Consider the following 20,126-nt stretch of genomic DNA (forward strand, 5'->3'; position numbering starts at 1 on the left):
TTTACAATTTAAAGAGCTTGGTAAAGAGAGGAAAGGACATAAGTCATAAGACAAAAGCTTATTTTTCATCATCAACCCTTACTATTTTCCACTTTGAATTCAAGCTTTTGCTGGATAAGCTTTGTACATTTTATATGGCTTAGTTTTTGGCTTTGCAGAGCTCCTTGTACTCTTTTTCAAGTATAAATTCTGTGACAAGTCTGGGTAAGTCTACAGCGAGCCTTCATTAATTTGATGGCAATCTTATTTTGTTCTACATCCTGTCTTCTCACTCCTTATGATTCCTAGTTGAAAATACTCAATGTAGAATTTGTCAGTCATTATTTTCAGCAACAATTATGTTTTACACTACTTTCCACCAAGCTTTTTTGACAGCCTGACTCCACAGGTCTTGACTATTGTGATGTTTTACAGAACATCCACCTCAGAACTTTCCACCCATCTCAAATATGCCAATGAAAAGGGGGAGCTTGTGCATAACTGCAGTTGTGCCACTCCTTAAGGCTGCACATCTGGTTCAACTTTTGTTCTGCAAGCTGAAATTTGAATTGGGTTCCCTAATGCTCTGTTGCATGACTCCAAGCAAAAGAGCAGAGAACATGCACTGCCTCCAATTAACTCCTTGTTACAGGAGAAAGGTGGAAATCAACAGGCAGCTATAGGCAGAACTCAGCAGGGCAAAGCCACAGGTAATGTGGTATGGAGATTTATGTTGCAAAAATTAAAATTCCACAATAAAAATTCTGAATTTCCTGAATTGAAGAAACCCGTGTTCTGCAGAAGCAAAAATATGTAGTACTGAACATACTTATTTAAGATGATGCAGCACATGACATATCTTAAAAGCATTTTTTCAGGCTTTCTACAAACTCAAGAAGACAGAACCTCTGTGGCTTACCTTATGTTCACATACTCAGCTTTGCTCATCAACTAAAAGCTAAAAACATTTTTTTCTTAAATGAAAGCCAAGATTCAGGAATACTTGGAATTTAACGAATATTTCATTTTTTGTTTAAATAAATAGGAATGTGATTTCATTTGATTTTTTTAAAAAGTGCTGTTCGTTGTGCATATATGCATTCAACCTATTCTCATATGAGTTAAGAATTTCATTCTGAGATATTAAGTAATTGTCAACTACTGAGTCAAGAAGGAACAGATGAGTATTGAGAAAACAAACATCTTCACCTGTACATAATATAAAACCAATGAAATTAAACTTAACATTACCTCTTGCAAAATCTGACCTACATGCAAACTTCTGCTGAGGTCAGAGACTGACATTTTTAAAATAATTGTCTTAAAAGCTGACAAAAATACTACTGTACACTGGTTATGTTCTAGGCATAAGACTCTTAGTAATGTGCGTGCCTGGAGTTAATGTAAGAATTGAATACACAGAATAATTTACTTTTTAAAAAATTAACGGAAGCACTTGTGAAGAAATTATTTAACACAAGGGACAACGTCAAAATCTGGTTCTAAGTGGTTTTAAAAATGTTACTAATTGATGCAACCTACAATGCATAAACAGATAAAGACTAGAAGACTTCTATTGCTTTTTAACTTTTTCAACTGGAGCAACTAACTATAATACTTACTAGTTCTTGTATTTTACAAAAAATTCTTCTTCCTCCATTGTCATTCCCTCAGATATCTAAGAAAGTAAGTTCAGGACTTTTAGACAAATGGACATTTAAAACACATCTTAGAATAAATAATTCCCTCATGCAGACACCACCCTCATTTTAGTCAAAATTACTCACTTCTTTCTTCACTATCCTGGAGGATAAAATTTTATCTACAATTGCTGCATCTTCTTCACTTGGATTCTCCTAATAAATGTTGAAAAATAATTCAATGATTACAGTCAATGTAAGGCAGTCTCTTTAGAAATGTGTAAGGCTGAAAAAGCCTGGGAAGAAAATGGTATATTAAAGACCAGCATGTACAGCAAAACAATTTCTTTCTTGATTTTCCTTAACATACATAGGCTGGGTCTACACTAGCCCCCTTCTTCGAAGGAGGCATGGTAATCAGCCCAAGTGGAAAATAGCAATGAGCTGCTGTGATGCATACACGGCACCTCATTAGGCTAATTTTCGCTGCACGGACTTCGAAGTTGATAACTTTGAAATGCTGTCAAGCTGTGTGTAGCCGCGGGCACTTGGAAGTACCCACACAGCTTCAAAGCACTGGCAAGCCGTGTAGCTGCAGGCACTTTGAAGTACCTGTGCAACTTTGAAGTTCGTGTGGCAAAAATTAGCCTAATGAGGTGCTGTGTATGCATCACAGCACCTCACTGCTATTCCTCGTTGGGGCTGATTACCACATCCCCTTCAAAGAAGGGGACCAGTGTAGACAAGTCCATAAGCTTTGTTTCAATTCAAACAGGAACAAAAACCTTTCACTACATTTTCCCTTGACCAGTTATTGACTTGCCAGCTTTATTTTAAAAAATCCAGATGAACAGAAATGAGTATTTTTAAAATGTATTTTAAAGTAATCATTTATATTAGTTTGGTGAGATCAAAACAATTTATTTGCTGTATTACCAGACCAGTGGTTCTTCTCTGGTCAAAACTTTAAGGGTGTAATGCTGAAGTTCCAACATGTTCTAGCATTTTGCTGATCTATCGCACTAGTTCTTCTTTCAGTAAGAACTATAAAATAGTTGTGTTTTTTTTTTTAATTGAAAGTATACTTCTGTGAAGCTCAGTCACCAAAGCCCCTCTGGGTTCTATATATTCATGAAATTGCCATATTGAACTTAATACAGAACCTTTTAATCAACTTCCTTTTTATGCTGCATGTAAGAGGTCACAACTTTTGATAGGTACTTATATTTATCTGTAACTTAATTATGATGGCTAATATTTTTGCCATAGAAGGAATGCATTAGTGGTGGGCTGTTTAGCTCATAAGCATTCATGAAAGTTTAGCAAGATGCCAGCTGCATTTAAACAGTAACCATGTTTCAATTTCTAACCACTTTGCCTGCAGGTTAAGCCTGCTTTATTATAGATAAGACGTGGCATTCTTCAGCACAATTGATCTTACAAGAGATATGGATATCTTACCAATAATTTTTTTCCAAAAACATCTTTATACATACTTGTTAGATTACTCATCTTCACATAAAGGTCAGCTGGAATCAGCAATATGCTTGTTTGTACATTAGAGAACACATAAGCATATGTTAATACCTCATGGAGAGTTAAAAACCAAGGCAGTAAGGAATTATCTCTAAGATATTTGTCTTTTCTTCCTCAGCTTTTTTAGGATCTCAGAGTGAAAACAGGACATCGGCTCTTCTCGACTATTTACTTTCTAAAGTCATACCCTTCTTTACAAATAACAAGCAGTCCTGTGGCACTTAAGAGGTTAACAAATTTATTAGGTCACAAGCTTTCATGGCTAAAACCCACTTCATTAGATGGGATTTGAAACAGAAATACAGAATGTAGGGTTTATATAGCAGGAAGGGTATGGGGGAAAGAGGAAGTTATCTGTGAGAGGATACCTAGATTTTACTGTGAAGAAAGAACATGAGCAGCACTGGGACTGCTTTGCCTTATATGCCCTTGGATTGGGGTATGAGAGTATACAAAGTGCAGACAAAGAGAAGTTACTCACCTGTGTAGTAACAATAGTTCTTCGAGATGTGTCCCCGTGGGTGCTCCACCGTAGGTGTTGGGCTCGCCCCGGCGCCACAGCTCAGAAAATCTTCAGCAGTCTCCGTCGGGTCGCACATGCACCGATGCTCGTCGGCTCTTCGCACGCTTAAGGTCACGTGCGCGATCCGGTCCCCACCAGTTCCTGATCAACCACTCTGGACGTCTCTGTAAAACACAAACAGAGCTCCGAAGTGGGGAGGAACGGGTGGGTAGTGGAGCACCCACGGGGACACATCTCAAAGAACTATCGTTACTACACAGGTGAGTAACTTCTCTTTCTTCTTCGTGTGGTCCCCGTGGGTGCTCCACTGTAGGTGACTACCCAGCAGTAACCCCCCCACCCCGAAAAAGGAGGTGGGTACCCGATTTATGCGCAGCTTGCCCTTGAAAGGACTGCTGTCGACAGGCGTGTATCCTCATCAAGCATCCTGTGCATGGCATAGTGCTTGGCGAAAGTGTCGCAGGAAGACCACGTCGCCGCTCTGCAGATGTCTCTCAGCGCGATTCCCTTGAAGAAGGCCGTCGATGCCGCCATTGCCCTAGTGGAGTGGGCCTTGGGCGGAACTGGCAGAGGAGTCTTGCGAAGCTCGTAACACAGTCTTATGTATGACACAATGTGATTTGAAATCCTCTGAGAAGATAGTGCTTCCCCTTTTGACCTGGATGCAATGGACACCAGGAGTCTGTTCATTTTCCGGAAAGGCTTAGTTCTATCGATGTAGAAGGCCAGCGCCCTTCTCACGTCCAATAAGTGCAACCGTGCCTCTTTACTCGAACTGTGAGTCTTAGGATAGAACAAGGGCAGTACTATAGGTTCGTTAATGTGAAAATCTGAAGAGACCTTTGGAACGAAGGCTGGGTGCAAACGTAAGACCACCGCCTCCTTTGAGAATATCGTGCAGGGTGGTGTGGACATTATGGCTGCGAGCTCGCTCACCCTGCGAGCTGACGTGATTGCCAGGAGGAAAGTCGTTTTCATGGTAAGTAGCCGAAGGGGGACCATAGCCAATGGCTCAAAGGGCGGTCCCGAAAGCGTGTGTAGAACCAAGTCTAAACTCCATGATGGCGGTATTGGTTTCCGAGGGGGGTACAGGTTTACCAACCCCTTTAGGAAGCGTGTGACGACAGGATGGGCAAATATGGATGATCCATCCTCTTCATGTCGAAAAGCTGATATAGCCGCAAGATGAAGCTTTATGGAGGATAGAGAGAGTCCCTTTTGTTGAGTTGTAGCAGGTAGTCCAGAATCATAGGTATGGTGGCATCCCGAGGTGTCAATTGCTTGGAAGAGCACCAAGCGGAAAAACGCGACCATTTATGTTCATAAGTCTTTCTGGTAGAAGTCCTCCAACTACACTCCAGGACTTGCTGCACTCCCTCGGAACATGTAGTCTCTAGGGCGCTGAGCCATGGATTAACCATGCTTGTAGCCGAAGTCTCTGCGGGTGCGGATGCAGTATTGACCCTCGAGCCTGTGTGAGAAGGTCCAGTACTGTTGGTAGGGGAAACGGCCGATGCTGTGCCATGCGTAGAAGCAGTGGGAACCATTGTTGCCGATCCCAGGTCAGGACTATGAGTATCACGTGTGCTCTCTCCCTTTTGACTTTCTCCAAGACCTTGTGTATGAGTGTTGTGGGAGGGAATGCATAGAGTAGAGGGCCCTTCCATGGGATCATGAAGGCGTCCCCCAAGGATCCCTGTCCCATGCCCGCTCTGGAGCGGTATCGGAGACATTTCTTGTTGCTGTGAGTGGCGAACAAGTCGATTTGGGGAAACCCCCATTTGCAGAACACTTGGTGAAGCAGGTCTGAACAGATCTGCCACTCGTGTGTGGGCACAAAGTGTCTGCTAAGTTGGTCCGCCTTCACGTTGTGGACACCCGGTAAGTATGAAGCTCTTATGGTTATATTGTTGGCAATGCACCAGTTCCACAACCGGATCGCCTCCGCACAGAGTGCACGAGACCTGGCCCCACCTTGTCGGTTTATATAAAACGTGGTGGTGTTGTCGCTATTTACACCGACTACTTTTCTGCGCAGATAATTCCAAAAATGCCTGCACGCACTGAACACTGCTCTGAGTTCTACTATGTTTATATGCAGTGTCTTCTCTACAGGGGACCATAAACCTCAAGTGGTTTTGTTGTCCATGTGTGCCCCCCATCCCGTATGGGATGCATCTGTTGTAATGAAAGCAGTAATTTGTGGTTGGTGGAAAGACACCCCTGTTAGTAGATTCTTGGGGTTTGCCCACCATGTTAGTGATCTTCGCGCCTCCGTTGTGAATGACACCATCTTGTGAATGGTATGGATTGATGGTTTGTATACGGTTGCCAACCAATGCTGCAATCCTCGCATGTGTAGCCTGGCATTTTGTACCACAAACATGGTGGTCGCCATGTGCCCCAGTAATTGTAAGCACATTAGGACTGAGACAATGGGGCTGTATGTTATTTGTTGTACTAGAGACTCGATGGCGCGAAAACAGGCATCGGGCAAATATACCCTTGACGTGACAGGAGTCTATCCAAGCCCCTATAAATTCTATATTTTGCGTGGGCTCGGTCTTTGACTTTGAGAAGTTGATGAGGAGGCCCAGTGAGGTGAATGTGTTTGTGGTGATGCGTATCATCTGCAATACCTCTGCCTGGGAAGTTCCCTTTAGCAGGCAATCGTCCAGGTACAGGAAGATGAAAACACCCTGTCTGTGCAGGTATTCTGACACGACCGCTAGAGTCTTGGTGAAAACTCCGGGTGCCGGAGAGAGACCGAATGGAAGGACTCTGTACTGAAAACGATCTGTGCCCACGATGAACCGGAGGAAGCGTCTGTGCGCTGGGTGAATTGTAATATGAAAATACGCATCCTGTAAGTCAAGGGCTGCAAACCAATCTCCGTAGTCTAATGCCGTGATTATTGAAGCCATTGTAGTCATCTTGAAGCGTTGTTTGCGCAGATATTGGTTGAGTACCCGTAGACCCAAAATGGGTCTCCAACTTCCTGTCTTCTTCTCTGTCAGGAAGTATCTGGAATAGAAGCCTTTGCCTCGAAATTCTTCCAGTACTCTCTCCACCGCCACTATGAAGAGGAGGTGGTCCACCTCCCGCCTTAGTTCCGTTAGGTGAGAGGGGTCCCTGAGAAGGAGTGCGGTGGGAGGATTTGGTGGAGGTAATGATTGAAAGGGGATCGTGCACCCCGTGGCTACAATCTCCAATACCCACTTGTCCGAAGTGATGCTTTTCCATTGTGGGTAGAATGGCTTGAGTCGATGATGGAACATGTACTGAGATTGGCACTGAGATACGGTCTTGGTTTCGTGGCCCCCGATATACCCGTCAAACCTGCTGTCTTATATTCTGCCCTGAGGGGGCGTGGCCTTGTTGAGGTCGACGCCTAGGGGCTTTGTACTGCGGTGGTTGTTGACGACGCCCCTGGTCATACCCCCGTTGAAAATGGGTACATTGCGGTTGGTAACTATAACGGCGTTGTTGAGGATAAAACTTTTTCCTTCTGTATGGTGGGGTGTATATCCCCAAAGTCCGAAGTGTCGCTCTGGAATCTTTACTAGAGTGCAAGACTGAGTCGGTTGATTCGGCGAATAATTTCAAAGGGAAGATCTGCTATTTTTACTTGCAGATCCTTGGGAATGCCTGAGGTGTGGAGCCATGACTCCCTGCGCATTACAACTGCAGTGGCTACTGCACGAGCCGCTGTGTCCGCTACATCTAAGGCAATCTGGACTCCCGCTAGAGAAGCCGCATATCCTTCCTGTATGACTGCCTTAAGGACTGGCTTCTTATCCTCCGGGAGGAAGTCCATAAGAGCGGTAAGTTTAGAGTAATTGTCGAAATTGTGGTTCGACAAATGGGCAACATAGTTAGCCATGCGAAGCAACAGGGTAGATGATGAGTAAGCCTTTCTACCGAGGAGATCCGGTTTCTTTATATCCTTGTCCAGTCCCCCAGATTTATACTGGGATGTCTTGGCTCTATGTTGAGAAGATTCCACCGCTAGCGAATTTGGCTGTGGATGACTACACAAAAACTCCATGCCTTTAGCAGGGACGAAATACTTTTTGTCTGCCCTTTTGTTGGTAGGAGGAGTGGAGGCCGGAGTTTGCCATATGTTAGTGGCTGCCTCCATAATTGCATCGCCCAATGGTATAGCTATTTTAGAGGAAGAAGGGGGCCTGAGGTTTTTAAGGAGGTTGTGGTGCTTTTTTTGTACCTCCGCCACTTGAATGTTCTGAGATTGAGCCACCCTTTTGAACAGCTCCTGGAATTGTTTTAGATCATCTGGGGGAGATATGTCCCTAGGAACAACCGCTTCGTCTGGGGAGGATGAGGAGGCATCACTGTGGTATCTCTCCTCCAGGTCCTCTGGATCCTGGCTGTATTCATATGGTTGCACTTTTGAAGTTTCGAAGTGAGGTTCAAAATCCTTTGAACCCGCCTCTGATTGGGAAACTTGTGGTGTTCCCCCAGGTGGAAGCTGTGCACTGTGATGCTGAGGAGGAGTTGACGGAGATCTATGACGAGATGCCGAACTCCTATGTTGATGTCCCGTATATTGGTGGCGGTCATAGCAACAGGGACAGAGTCCCGGTGATGGGGACCTGGACCACGGCCCAAAGGCGGAAGGGTCATGCAGGGAGTGACGTGATCGTCGAGATGACACCGACGTAGGGGGAGATCCTCTGTGATGATACTCATAGGGATCTCTGCTGAAGGATGGTGAGAAGCGTGGAACTCCATGAGATGGACGTTGGAGAAAGGGAGATGGGAGCCTGTGGCAGGCTGAAGGTGTTGCTGCTCGTTGAATCTCCGGGGGGGGATCACGGCGATAATGGCAGCGCAATTACCTAAGGGGAGGGACTGCGGTGCCGGGTCTTTGCTTTGGCTTTCGTTCTCTCAGGTACCAATGGAGGCCTGATCGGTGCCGGAGAGCTTGGCACCTCAGTCGGTGCCGTGGTTTCTGCTGGCCCCGGTGCCGTGCTCGGTGCCGTCATTCTCGGTACCGCTCGGGGTGTTTCACTTGGCCCTATAGGGCTCTGTGCCGGGTGTTGACACTCCGGTGCCATTGGAGCCGAAACTCTCGGTGCCGCAGCAGCCAGTGCCGATCTCTCCGGCGCCTGCGCGGCCCTCGGTGCCGTTTCCTTAAGAGTAGCAGGCCCCTGCGCGGGTACATGCGCCGCAGCTCTCTCAGCAGAAGAAGCCAGCGGGCCCGGGCCCCTTGTCTCGCTCGTCCCACTCCCAGAAGTGATGGACAGGGATTGAGCTGGAGAAGCTTTTCTCTTCTTCTGCACAGAGGAGGTCAAAGAGGCAGCCTTCCTCTTGTGCAATCCTGAAGAGCCCTCCTTATGGGGCTTCTCCGACGTGGTAGGCTGAAGTGCTTTGTCAAAGAGAAGCATTTTGAGCCTCATCTCTCTATCTTTCCTAGCTCTAGTTGTTAATTTGGAGCAATGAGAGCACTTCTGGGGAACATGGGTCTCCCCGAGGCACCGGATGCATTTGCTGTGGCCATCTGAAGCAGGTACGGCCTCCTGGCAAGATTCGCACTTTTTAAAACTGGGGGACGACATTATTAGAGTTTAATTCTCTGAGTCCTTAAGTGCTAACAGCGCACTTAACAGTCTATTTGCCAAACAATAGCAACTGTTAGCCTTTGAAGGCTTGTGAAAAATGGCGGGCCTGCCCTGAGGTGGCTGCTCCAATCCCTAAAACAGTCTTTTGCTTCTAGAACAAAACTATATACACAGTAGACCAATATTATAATAACTAAATAACTATTAACTATAACTAGTAAAACGAATAAAACAGAGTTTATCTGTTTCGAGCGTTGGAGCCGGAGAGGATTCCGTCTGCAGCCGTTGGCGGTTGAGAAGGAACTGGCGGGGACCGGATCGCGTATGTGACCGTAAGCGTGCGAAGAGCCGACGTGCATTGGTGCATGCGCAACCCGACGGAGACTGCTGAAGATTTTCCGAGCTGCGGTGCCGGGGCGAGCCCGACACCTACGGTGGAGCACCCACGGGGACCACTCGAAGAAGAAGCAGCATTATGGACGCTGTTATCCAAAATATCTGAGCAGAAGCACACAGACATGAGGAGCAGTGACAGGAATAATTACTCAAAGAATAAGGAGGTCCTAACAGAAAGCCCACTGAAGTTAATGGAATACCTCTATTGGCTTCAATGGGCATCAGATCAAACCCTCAGTAAGCCTTGTTGCCAAACATGCAATAAAAAGTAGCAGCAATACTTCATCACTTTACATACTGAATTATCTTTGCAGCTTACTCCATAGCACTTGAACAGGAAAGTTTATATTCTAGGCAGGTTGCTTCAACAGCAAAAATTTTATACAGTGAGGTAGAAAGTATACTGTTGTGGCAAACACACGCACCATTTTACTTAGCAGACTGCTCTTGGTATCTGAAAAGGGTCTTTAAATGAACCACAGAAGAAATGAAACCCAAAACTGATTAGGATGCTGTCAGGCAGCGTGTAAAGCACTGCAGTTCTGTCAACTCTGCAAGACGATGAAATGGAAAATAAGGGTGAAGAGAAACAAAAAAAAAATTAAAGAAGTAAAAATATGTTAAAAAAAGGTATCAGTAAGGCAAAGGAACGAAAAAGGAAAATGGCAAAAAGACAAAAATTAGAAAAAAAGAGTGGGGGAGAGAGGCAGAATTGCATGGATGTGTGCAGTTCATAAAAAGACAAAAATGCAAAAGAAAAATTGTATTGTAATTCCCCTAATTAGTAGAAAAATATTTCATACCTTAAGCTACAGTATACAAAATATAAATACATACACAATCAAAAAATCACTGTTTTAAAAAAAAGTTAAGGTTGCAAAGTCCACCACTCAGAAGTTCAATAGGATCAGAATTAACGTTACTTATGCAGCCATAATTCTGTCCCCCTTGTTTACATACATCATAATACAATTTTTAATTACATGTTTTTTTCATATAACCTCTTGCCAAAACATGTGTGGGGAGGAGGGGAGGGTTGATTTTCTTTTGAGATAACAGAAAAACAAAAATTCCGTAACATGATATGAGATCAACCAATACATGTGCCATCAGCAAACCTGGGACTGGGCAGGAAATGAAGGCTCGGAATAAATGGTTAAAATTTATAAAGCAGAAAAATAAATAGCCTAGTCCCCACCTATGAATCTGTATCAGGATCTATGATGTTCAACATCTTCAAAGAAGTGAACCGAGAAATGACAAAATATGCAACAATACAAAATTACTTAAGTAATGTCTAAAGCTAAGAGTTACAAAGGTTTTTCACTAAACTGGACAACAAAATGGCAGATGAAATTCAATGCTGCTATGTTCAAAGTTGTGTACATTGGAAAAATAATCCTAACTCTACATACAATATAATGTGGTCTAAACTAGTTATTACTACAGGTTGCACCTCCCTGGTCTGGCATGGTTGGAACAAAATGACAGAATTTGCTGGAACATGGGAGGTCCAGGCTACTGACCCCAGCAGACCAAGCCTTCTACTTCTCTAGGACTCTGGGCTCCTGGAACTGCCACAGAGCTCTGTCCCCTGTCCCCATGCTCCTGGGTCTACCACAGGGCTCTAGCACATGGGAGCACCCGGCACCAGCCCCACACTCTGGGGCTCTGGCACCAGCCCTGAAATCTGGCAGGAGCTCCACCCCCCTTCTCCCCAGGTGTTCTGCAGTGGGGGCTCCAGATCTGGCCCCAGTCAGGCTGCCTGCCACTGCTCGGGCCCAAGCCACTGTCCTATAGGTGTGTCCCAGCACCGGGACACTCTGGTCCTACAACCAGAGATCTGTTGCTGGATTTGAGTGTACTGTATTTAAGAGGCTCATGCTGTACTCAAGAAAGATTTTGGACTTTCTATGGATAGTTCTCTGAAAACAACTCCTCAGCGTGCCTCAACAGTTTCAAGAGAATGTTAGGAACTATTAGGAAAAGGATATATAAACAGAGGGAATAAATAATGAAGGAATACACAATAGCCAAGAAAGCATCATAATGACACTCTATAGATACATGGTACATCCACACTTTGTATACTGTACGCAGTTCTTGTCACTTGGTCTCAAAAAAGATATATTAGAGTTGGAAAAGGTATGGAAAAGGGCAACAAAATGTGGAACAGCTTCCATACATGGAGAGTAAAAAGACTTGTTCTTGTCATTCACTTGTCTATTACTCTTTGAACAAAACAGACTTACTCTACTCCTGTCCCTGGCTAAGCCAAGGCTCTGAATTTTGTATGTGTTCAGGATTCATTTGTAAACCTTGATGGCCTGTCACGATGTAGCAAACAGCTTTAGTGAAAAAAATATAATTTGCTAAATATTTCAAATAAATAATATATCCATATTAACACAGTATGTACTAAAAAACTACAGCTAACACACAAATGTGACATAACCCTTGGCTCCTGTCCACTGGGGCTACCTTGGTTCAGCTACCTATTCCAGACTCTTCAGGTCAGATCCAAACCAGACCCTCTGACACAGTACCACTTACTTAAATTTAGCCTGAACAGCTACCTGTGATCATGCCAAAGAGACAGGTGGGCTAAACACTTGGAGTGGGGATCAGAACCCAGCCACCCCACATCTGGAACTGCTCCTGCAGCATGATGGAGATGTTAGCTCTGTAAACATTCCCTCCAAACCCCAAAGGCAGGACATTATTCCCCCGTTATGTTCCTGTTACTTTTTTCATCCCCTGTGCCTGTCGACCAATGGACTGCTCTTGCCCTCACTCAATTACTTAACCATCTGAATTCAAGAAAGATGGCCTTTTCTGTCTCCTCTTTGCTCCAAAAGGGAGAGTTCTGTGAACACAAGAGAAACGGCGTCATTCTCAGCTCTGGTCCCCACCATCAGAGCAGTAATCAACACACAGAATGAGCAAATACAGGAAAAGTCTAGTTCAGCTCTGGGCTTGAATATAGCAGTTCTGTGGATGTGTAGCATGCTCATTGGACATGAAACGTACAGAAAATATCAGAAAAACAAACCTCTTTGGAGCCTGTGAGCCTGGTAATTTGTAGAGGGTCAGACTTTGGCTAACTTAGGCTTGATTTTCAAAGATGAAAGCAATGGCATTTCTCAGACCCTAGGATACATTACCTGCCATATTTCAAGTCACTGCTAAAAATCATAAGGTGCCACAACTTCTCAATGCAATAATTTTATAAACACTGGCACAACAATGTACAGTAAAAACCCTCGAAATATGCAATGTCAAGTTGTGCTTAACCTGGCCCTGGCTCAACTCCCCCTCTCTGCCCCTGGTTCAATCTGCCTCCCCGACCCAGCCCCAGCTCACCATCCCTCATGCACAGCTCCAGCTCAAAACCCCCACTGGCTCACCATCCAAGCACAGCTCTGGCTTAACTTCTTCCCCCCCATACTGGTTCAAACCCCACCATGCAGCTCCAGTTCCATGCCGCCGGCCCCAGTTCAAACCCCTTCCCCCCCACGGGCCAGCTCACCACCCGCATGTGGCCCTAGCTCAACCCCCACCCGCTTCAGTTCAGCTGCCCTGTGTGCCATGCCCTGCCCCCTCCTGCAGGCCCAGCCCACAACCTGGCTTACCTTTCAAAAACTGCTGCTTCCCTGGCTGCAGAACACATGCTCTGCTGGGGAAAAAGCCACTCCCCAGCTTACACAAAATTCAAGTTACATGAGGGTGAGTGGGAACGTAACCCTTGCATAAATCAAGGGACTACTGTATTCGCTAAGCCTGTTCTCAATAATGGATGAACTGTTTTCAGTGCAGCTTTCCAAAACATGATATTTGCATTACAGATACCAGATAGCTGAAAATTGGAAACGGGAAGATAACTGTGCGGAACCTGCGCAACTGCAGTAATACATAATTATTGGGTAACTGACCTAAGTCAGCCAAATAAGGCTAATAAAATTAGCTTTCATCATGACACTACTGAAGTTAGTTTCAAGATTCACACTACGTCACAGTTCTAGATTTTTACTTACCACAAATAACTGTAAGGGTTGTTCAGCAGGCAAAGGAGCAGAACTCTTTTTGATTTTCACTGAAACTTTAGCCTCTTCTTCCGACTGTTTTCCTTCTCCTTCTTCAGCATACTTTTTTCTTTTAACTTGACGATTTGATCTTCTCTTCTGCAATACAGTAACAGCAAAATAATAATTTTCTGAAAATTTTAGCAAGAACTGCTTATATTGAATTTTTTTCATAAATAGTAAGTTACACTATATATTACTAAAGAAAATTTACTGAACAGTAATGTTGATGTGTTTATGTTTACAGAAATTTAAAGAAAAATAAGCAACTGTGAAACAACAAGAGGGCGGGCTGTGTTTTAGACCTGCAAATTGGTTAATATTTAAGTTATATATAATAAAAACATAGAAGTAGGTAAGTGGCATTGTCTGTATTTACAGCTCAGAAACAAAACTGGACTAATGTCTTCTGGGTATTTAGGAACAAAATTCAAGTGAGAGCTACTTTGTTTCATGACTACATTGTAAGTTTTTCCCCAACAATAATTCTGTAAGAATAAATACAGAAGACCACTGTGTGCTACTCTCACTGAGTGTTGAAATCACAAGGCCCTGCACCCCATCCACAGTAAGATGTGACTCCCATTCATCACGTAGAACAGAAGGTTTATTAATTGACAGGGATAGAGCACAGGAAAGACTTGTCAACACAGAGACCAAAAGCAATCAGTACAAGCCACCTTAGGGAGAGGGGGCCCAAATGGGGCCCCCAAGCTGGGGGCCTTACCTCCCTCCTCCCTCTCCAGCCAGATGAGATTGCCCCACTCAACAGCCCAGCTACAATTCAAACCAGCCAGGCCCCTCTTCCCTTCTTTGTCTTGCTTCTAGGAGAAAAAAGGTATTACCTGGTTGCCTACATTTGAAAGAGCATGGGGGAGGCCTATGTGTGAGGTCATCACACCAAAACTCCTTTCACCACCATGCACTGATGCAGGGCCTAGAGAAATTGAGGCAAACATGCTAGGTTGCTACAAGGAGAGTAGGAAACACATGCAACCTAGCCAGGGAAATAAAATCCTCTCAAACCTTAGGAAACACATGCAACCTAACCAGGGAAATAAATCCTCACTCAACCCACTTTGTCCCAGCTATCAATTTATCTAAATCAATAACCTACAAACTGAAGATTTATTCAATGTGTTAAAGCAACTCTTATAAAATAAAAAGTCTTTTTAATATAAAATACCATGAAGATTTTCAGAAACAGAGGGAAGATGCCACTGACACAGCAGATGTGTATGTAACAGAGAGGAAGCCGTGCTAGTCTATACATTATCAAAACAAAAAGCAGTCAAGTAGCACTTTAAAGACTAGCAAAATAGTTTATTGGGTGAGCTTTCAATAAACTATTTTGCTAGTCTTTAAAGTGCTACTTGACTGCTTTTTGTTTTGACAGATGTGCATGGTTTTCTCTTTATTATTACAGTGTATTGTCCATTCCATTACCATCTCTCTGGCTCTTAATCATTGCTTCTGGAAGCGTATTCTAGCATAACAGATCTCACCTGTGAAACTTTCAAATCTTTGGAAAGTTTACACAGTTAGCCGTAGTTTGTGTTTTTACCCATTTTACTGATAATACCATCTCTACAGTCCATTAATTATTTTGATGAACTGATTACTGACAGGAAGAAGACTGGGCGAAACAAAGGCAACAACAATCAATATAACTGATTAACACACTGTCTTGAAAACCAATGGACTTGAAAACATGAATCTAAGAAAAATCACTTATTGGGGCAACGAACCAGCAAGAGTATAGAAATACTATGTACAGCTGTTATTAATAAAATCATATCTGACTGATCTTGACAGCAAAGAACTGAACCACAGACACGTACTGTGAACGAATCAATAAGGTATTGCTCTAATTAGCAAGCAAGCAAGCAAGCAACAAAGCTGTAGGGTGAGGGAGAATGCCCTTATACTAAATATAGCAAACGCCAACAGCTTCTGCAAAATTTAACACTACTACATCATAGTGAAAACTGAGCAGAGTCTAAGCCTACAGTGTCACTTTAGTGCTGCAACTTTCTGGATCAGGAGCACGAACTCCCTCCTTTCTCCTGCGAGCACAGCAAGTTACAGCACTGTAAAGCACCAGTGTAAATGAGTTCCCAGTGCTAATAGCTATTCCGTCATGGAGCTGGCTTACATAGAGCACTAGGAAACCTCTCTCCTTGCCCTCCTGTCGTGCCCTCACTTTCACTGTAAAATGCTGCTGTGGCTGCACTTTAATTTTAGAACGTAGACAAAGCCCCAGTCTGCTATCCAAAACATTAAAGCTATGAAAAACAAGGAAAAAAGGAACTGGAGCTATTCATTAAGCAGAATGAGGTGTACGATAGTCCCTGACTAGCTTTTTGCATTAGCCAAGAGGTTCTTACCTATTCTAAAGGGTTTTCATAGACCCTATTGCAACAGTAACTAAGCAGATACAAAGTATGATGGGGTCTCCTGTGGACCCTTTGGAATCTTTCATAACTAGTATAGTGAGCAGAACTGTTTTAACTTGCACTGAATGTATAGTGAAGGCAGGGAGGGAAATTTTTGGATGAGCAGGGAAGAGGACTAGTTTAAATATTTGATTAAGGCAGATAGTGGCCAAATGACCTCAAAACTAATAAGAGTTCCTCTGGCAGTGTGCTCCAAATCGTGAAGGCCTCAAATAAAAATACTGTATCTCTAGCTGTGACATTTTTTTCTCTGGGCTTTGTGAGCTGTCTTGCCCCAGAGACAGCACATGTGGATGTAGTGAAAGTGCAGGATCCTAATCCAGAAATAGACTTCAAAATAAGAATGAAGGTCTTAAATTGAAATGTAAGTGGACTCCATGGGGGATGCTTTGTGTTTTCAGAAGGCAATGCCTCCAAGATGCAGTTACTACCCCTAGGCTGATACAAATTAGAAAATTCTCCTGAGCAAAATTTAGGGATAATACATTATTGGGAAGCTCAGAAACTTCCTACTTCTGAACAAGTAATGTGTTTGGTGTTTTGCTTTTTATTTAAGTGAGCTCTTAGACAACTGATGATAGGCAACAAAAACAAGCACAGTGCAAAGAAAGACACGTCATAAGAAAAGAAAAAAAATGAAACACCAAGAAGAGGAAGATATTGTAACAATGAGACAAATTGTATTTTCTAAAAATTATCAAGTTGATCAACAATGTTGCTATTAAATACAGTACACAATAAATAATATACATCATTTTATTCCTTTGCTTAGGGAGTGGCCAGGGTAGAAGGATGGTAGTATATTTTCATCCCTGAAGCACTGAAAGGGAGGTCCTGGACGGAGTACTGTGCTTCTGGGCACAACCCCAACAGAAGGAGCCCTGAGACTCTCCTGGCACTCACAGACCTGGCTGCAGAGTGTACCACAATGGAGGCCTCCTGCAAATGGTGCCCTGGCCATTGAGGAACCCTCTTTGTAAGGGTGCTAAAATCCTTTTTGGAGCCCAGAGGAAGCAGGGACTCAAATTCAGACATTGCCTGCCACATACAGAAGTTGTAGCGGGCAGTGAGTGCCTGTTAATGTCTCACCTGCAATAGGACACTGGCCACTGAATAAAGTTTGCAACCATATAAGTCCAAGAGCTTTGAGCCTTTATTCTTAGGGGTGAGAGCAGTTTGGCACCTGGCATTCCCTATGGTTTACTAACTTCACTACCTGGGAGTTCAGTGCCAAGTAGGAGCACAGATATTCACATACCCCTTTCAAGCAAGAAATATTTTCTTTCCATTCTCTTTAACATAAATAGGCAGAATAGATGACAAGATTTGCCAGAGGGACCTAGCGATCCTGGCAACCTCTTCCTATAGTGGAAGGGCAACCTCTGCCAGAGCTGCTTGGCCTAAGACCCCAAATAGCAAGTCCGAAGAGAGGTGAACAACTACTTCTCAAGATCTACTCGAAATGCTCCTCCTAATGCACCCCATGATTCTATATACCTCTATCATATCGCCCCTCAATCTCCTCTCTTCTAGACTGAAAAGTCCCAGTCTCTCTAGCCTCTCCTCATATGGGACCCTTTCCAAATCCTTAATCATTTTAGTTGCCCTTTTCTGTACTTTTTCTAACGCCAGCATATCTTTTTTGAGGTGAGGAGACCACATCTGCACGCAGTACTCAAGATGTGGGCGTACCATAGTTTTATATAGGGGAAGTATGATATTCTTCGTCTTATTCTCTATCCCTTTTTTTATCAAGCCTTTCATCCACCCTAACTCCTAGGTCCCTTTCCGTTGTACTGCTGCTGAGCCAGTCAGTCCCCAGCCTACAACAATGCTTGTGATTCTTCCGCCCCAGGTACAGGACACTACACTTCTTGTTGAACCACATCACAGTTGTTCTGGCCCAGTCCTCCAATTTATCCAGGTCACTCTGGATTCTCTCTCTACCCTCCAACACATCTACCTCTCCCCGTAGTTTTGTGTCATCTGCAAACTTGCTCAGCATGCAATCCAGTCCCTCATCCATGTCATTAATAAAGACGTTGAACTACACCGGCTCCAGAACCGCGTCTTGTAGCACTCCACTTGAAACCAACCGCCATCTAGATATTGAGCCAATGACCACTACCCATTGGGCCCAACCATCAAGCCAGATTTCTATCCTTTTTATAGTCCAAGGATCCAATCCATATTTCCATAACTTATGGACAAGAATCAAGCTTTGCTGAAGTCAAGGTATATCACATCCACTGACTTCCTCATGTCCACAGAGCCTGTTACCTTGTCATAGAAGCTAATCAGATTGGTGAAGCAGGACTTGTCCCTGGTGAAAGAAAGGTTACTCACCGTAGTAAGGGTGGTTCTTCGAGATGTGTCCCCGTGGGTGCTCCACATTAGGTGTCGGGCTCGCCCGGCACCGCAGATCGGATCTTCCAAGCAGTTTCTGCTGGACTGCGCATGTGCCGGTGCGCGCTGCTCCCTTGTGCGCTCCTGGCCACGTGCGCGATCCGGTCCCCGACAGTTCCTTGACCAACCGCCTCGGATGCTCCTGCAAAACACTAAACAGAGATCCGAAGCGGGGAGGATGGGCGGCTGGTGGAGCACCCACGGGGACACATCTCGAAGAACCACTGTTACTACGGTGAGAAACCTTTCTTTCTTCTTTGAGTGTCCCCGTGGGTGCTCCAGATTAGGTGACTACCCAGCAGTAACCCAAGATAGGTGGTGCGTAATCGGATTATGTGCAGCTTGTCCCCGAGAGGACCGCTGTCGAGAGACGGGTATCCTCTTGGAATACCCTGTGAAGGGCGTAATGTTTGGCGAAGGTGTCAAAAGATGACCAGGTCGCCACTCTGCAAATGTCTTTTAGCGCAACGCCCTTGAAAAAAGCTGTTGATGCCGCCACCGCCCTAGTGGAGTGAGCCCTGGGAGTGGCCAGTAAAGGAGTCTTTTTGAGTTCATAGCACATTTTTATGCAGGATACAATGTGCTTCGAGATTCTCTGTGAAGAGAGACCTTCTCCTTTCGATTTGGGAGCGAGAGAGACTAGGAGTCTATCCGTTTTCCGGAAGGACTTGGTCCTGTCTATATAGAAGGCTAGCGCCCTCCTCACGTCCAGGAGGTGTAGGCGCGCCTCTTTGTTAGAGTTATGAGGCTTTGGATAAAACAAGGGTAAAACAATAGGTTCGTTAATGTGAAACTCAGAAGACACTTTGGGAACAAAGGCTGGATGCAGCTGTATGGTTACCGCCTCCTTGGAAAAAACAGTGCAGGGTGGCGTTGCCATAACTGCCGCAAGCTCGCTCACCCTGCAAGCTGACGTGATTGCGAGAAGGAAGGTCGTCTTTATCGTAAGGAGGCGGAGGGAAACTGTGGCCAAGGGCTCGAACGGTGGTCCCGTTAGCACATTAAGCACCAGGTCCAACTTCCACGAAGGTGGAAGCGGTTTCCGAGGGGGGTATAGGTTTACCAACCCTTTGAGGAACCTGGTAACCATGGGATGGGTGAACACCATGTGCCCTTCCTCTTCGTGTCTGAACGCCGAAATGGCGGCAAGGTGGACCTTTAACGAGGATAGTGAGAGTCCTCCTCTCTTGAGGTCCAGTAAATACTCGAATATCATAGGTACAGGCACCGAAAGGGGGGCTAGCTGTTTGGTAGAACACCATGCTGTGAAGCGAGTCCATTGCTGCTTGTAGGTCTTCCTGGTGGAAGTCCTCCTGCTACTTTCTAGGACTTGCTGCACTTCCTGCGTACATGTGCTCTCTAGGGAGCTGAGCCATGGATTAAGCACGCTTGTAGTCGCAGGCCTTGGGGGTGCGGATGCACTATGGACCCCTGGGCTTGCGTGAGGAGATCCGGCGCCACCGGAAGGAGCATCGGTGGACGGTCTGACATGCGCAGGAGTAGGGGGAACCATTGCTGTCGATCCC

At 44.7% G+C, this 20,126-nt stretch overlaps 1 protein-coding gene across 14 annotated transcripts in view; it reads right to left on the reverse strand.

Moving 5' to 3' along the window:
• Nucleotides 1-20,126, reverse strand: part of CHD9 (chromodomain helicase DNA binding protein 9) — a 312,438-nt gene that overhangs the window by 150,655 nt on the left and 141,657 nt on the right. For 13 of the 14 annotated variants that reach the window (XM_075008394.1, XM_075008399.1, XM_075008398.1 and 10 more), the window contains 3 exons: nt 13,691-13,837; nt 1,767-1,835; nt 1,602-1,657 (listed from right to left, as the gene is read on the reverse strand). In XM_075008394.1, coding sequence (XP_074864495.1) covers nt 1,602-1,657; nt 1,767-1,835; nt 13,691-13,837 — 272 coding nt within the window. Of the gene's footprint in view, nt 1-1,601; nt 1,658-1,766; nt 1,836-3,636; nt 3,668-13,690; nt 13,838-20,126 lie in introns of those variants that run through there. The other variant, XM_075008404.1, reaches the window with a different exon arrangement.

Source organism: Carettochelys insculpta, chromosome 14 (assembly GCF_033958435.1).
Source record: "Carettochelys insculpta isolate YL-2023 chromosome 14, ASM3395843v1, whole genome shotgun sequence".
In the NCBI taxonomy this organism is placed as follows: Eukaryota; Metazoa; Chordata; order Testudines; family Carettochelyidae; genus Carettochelys; species Carettochelys insculpta.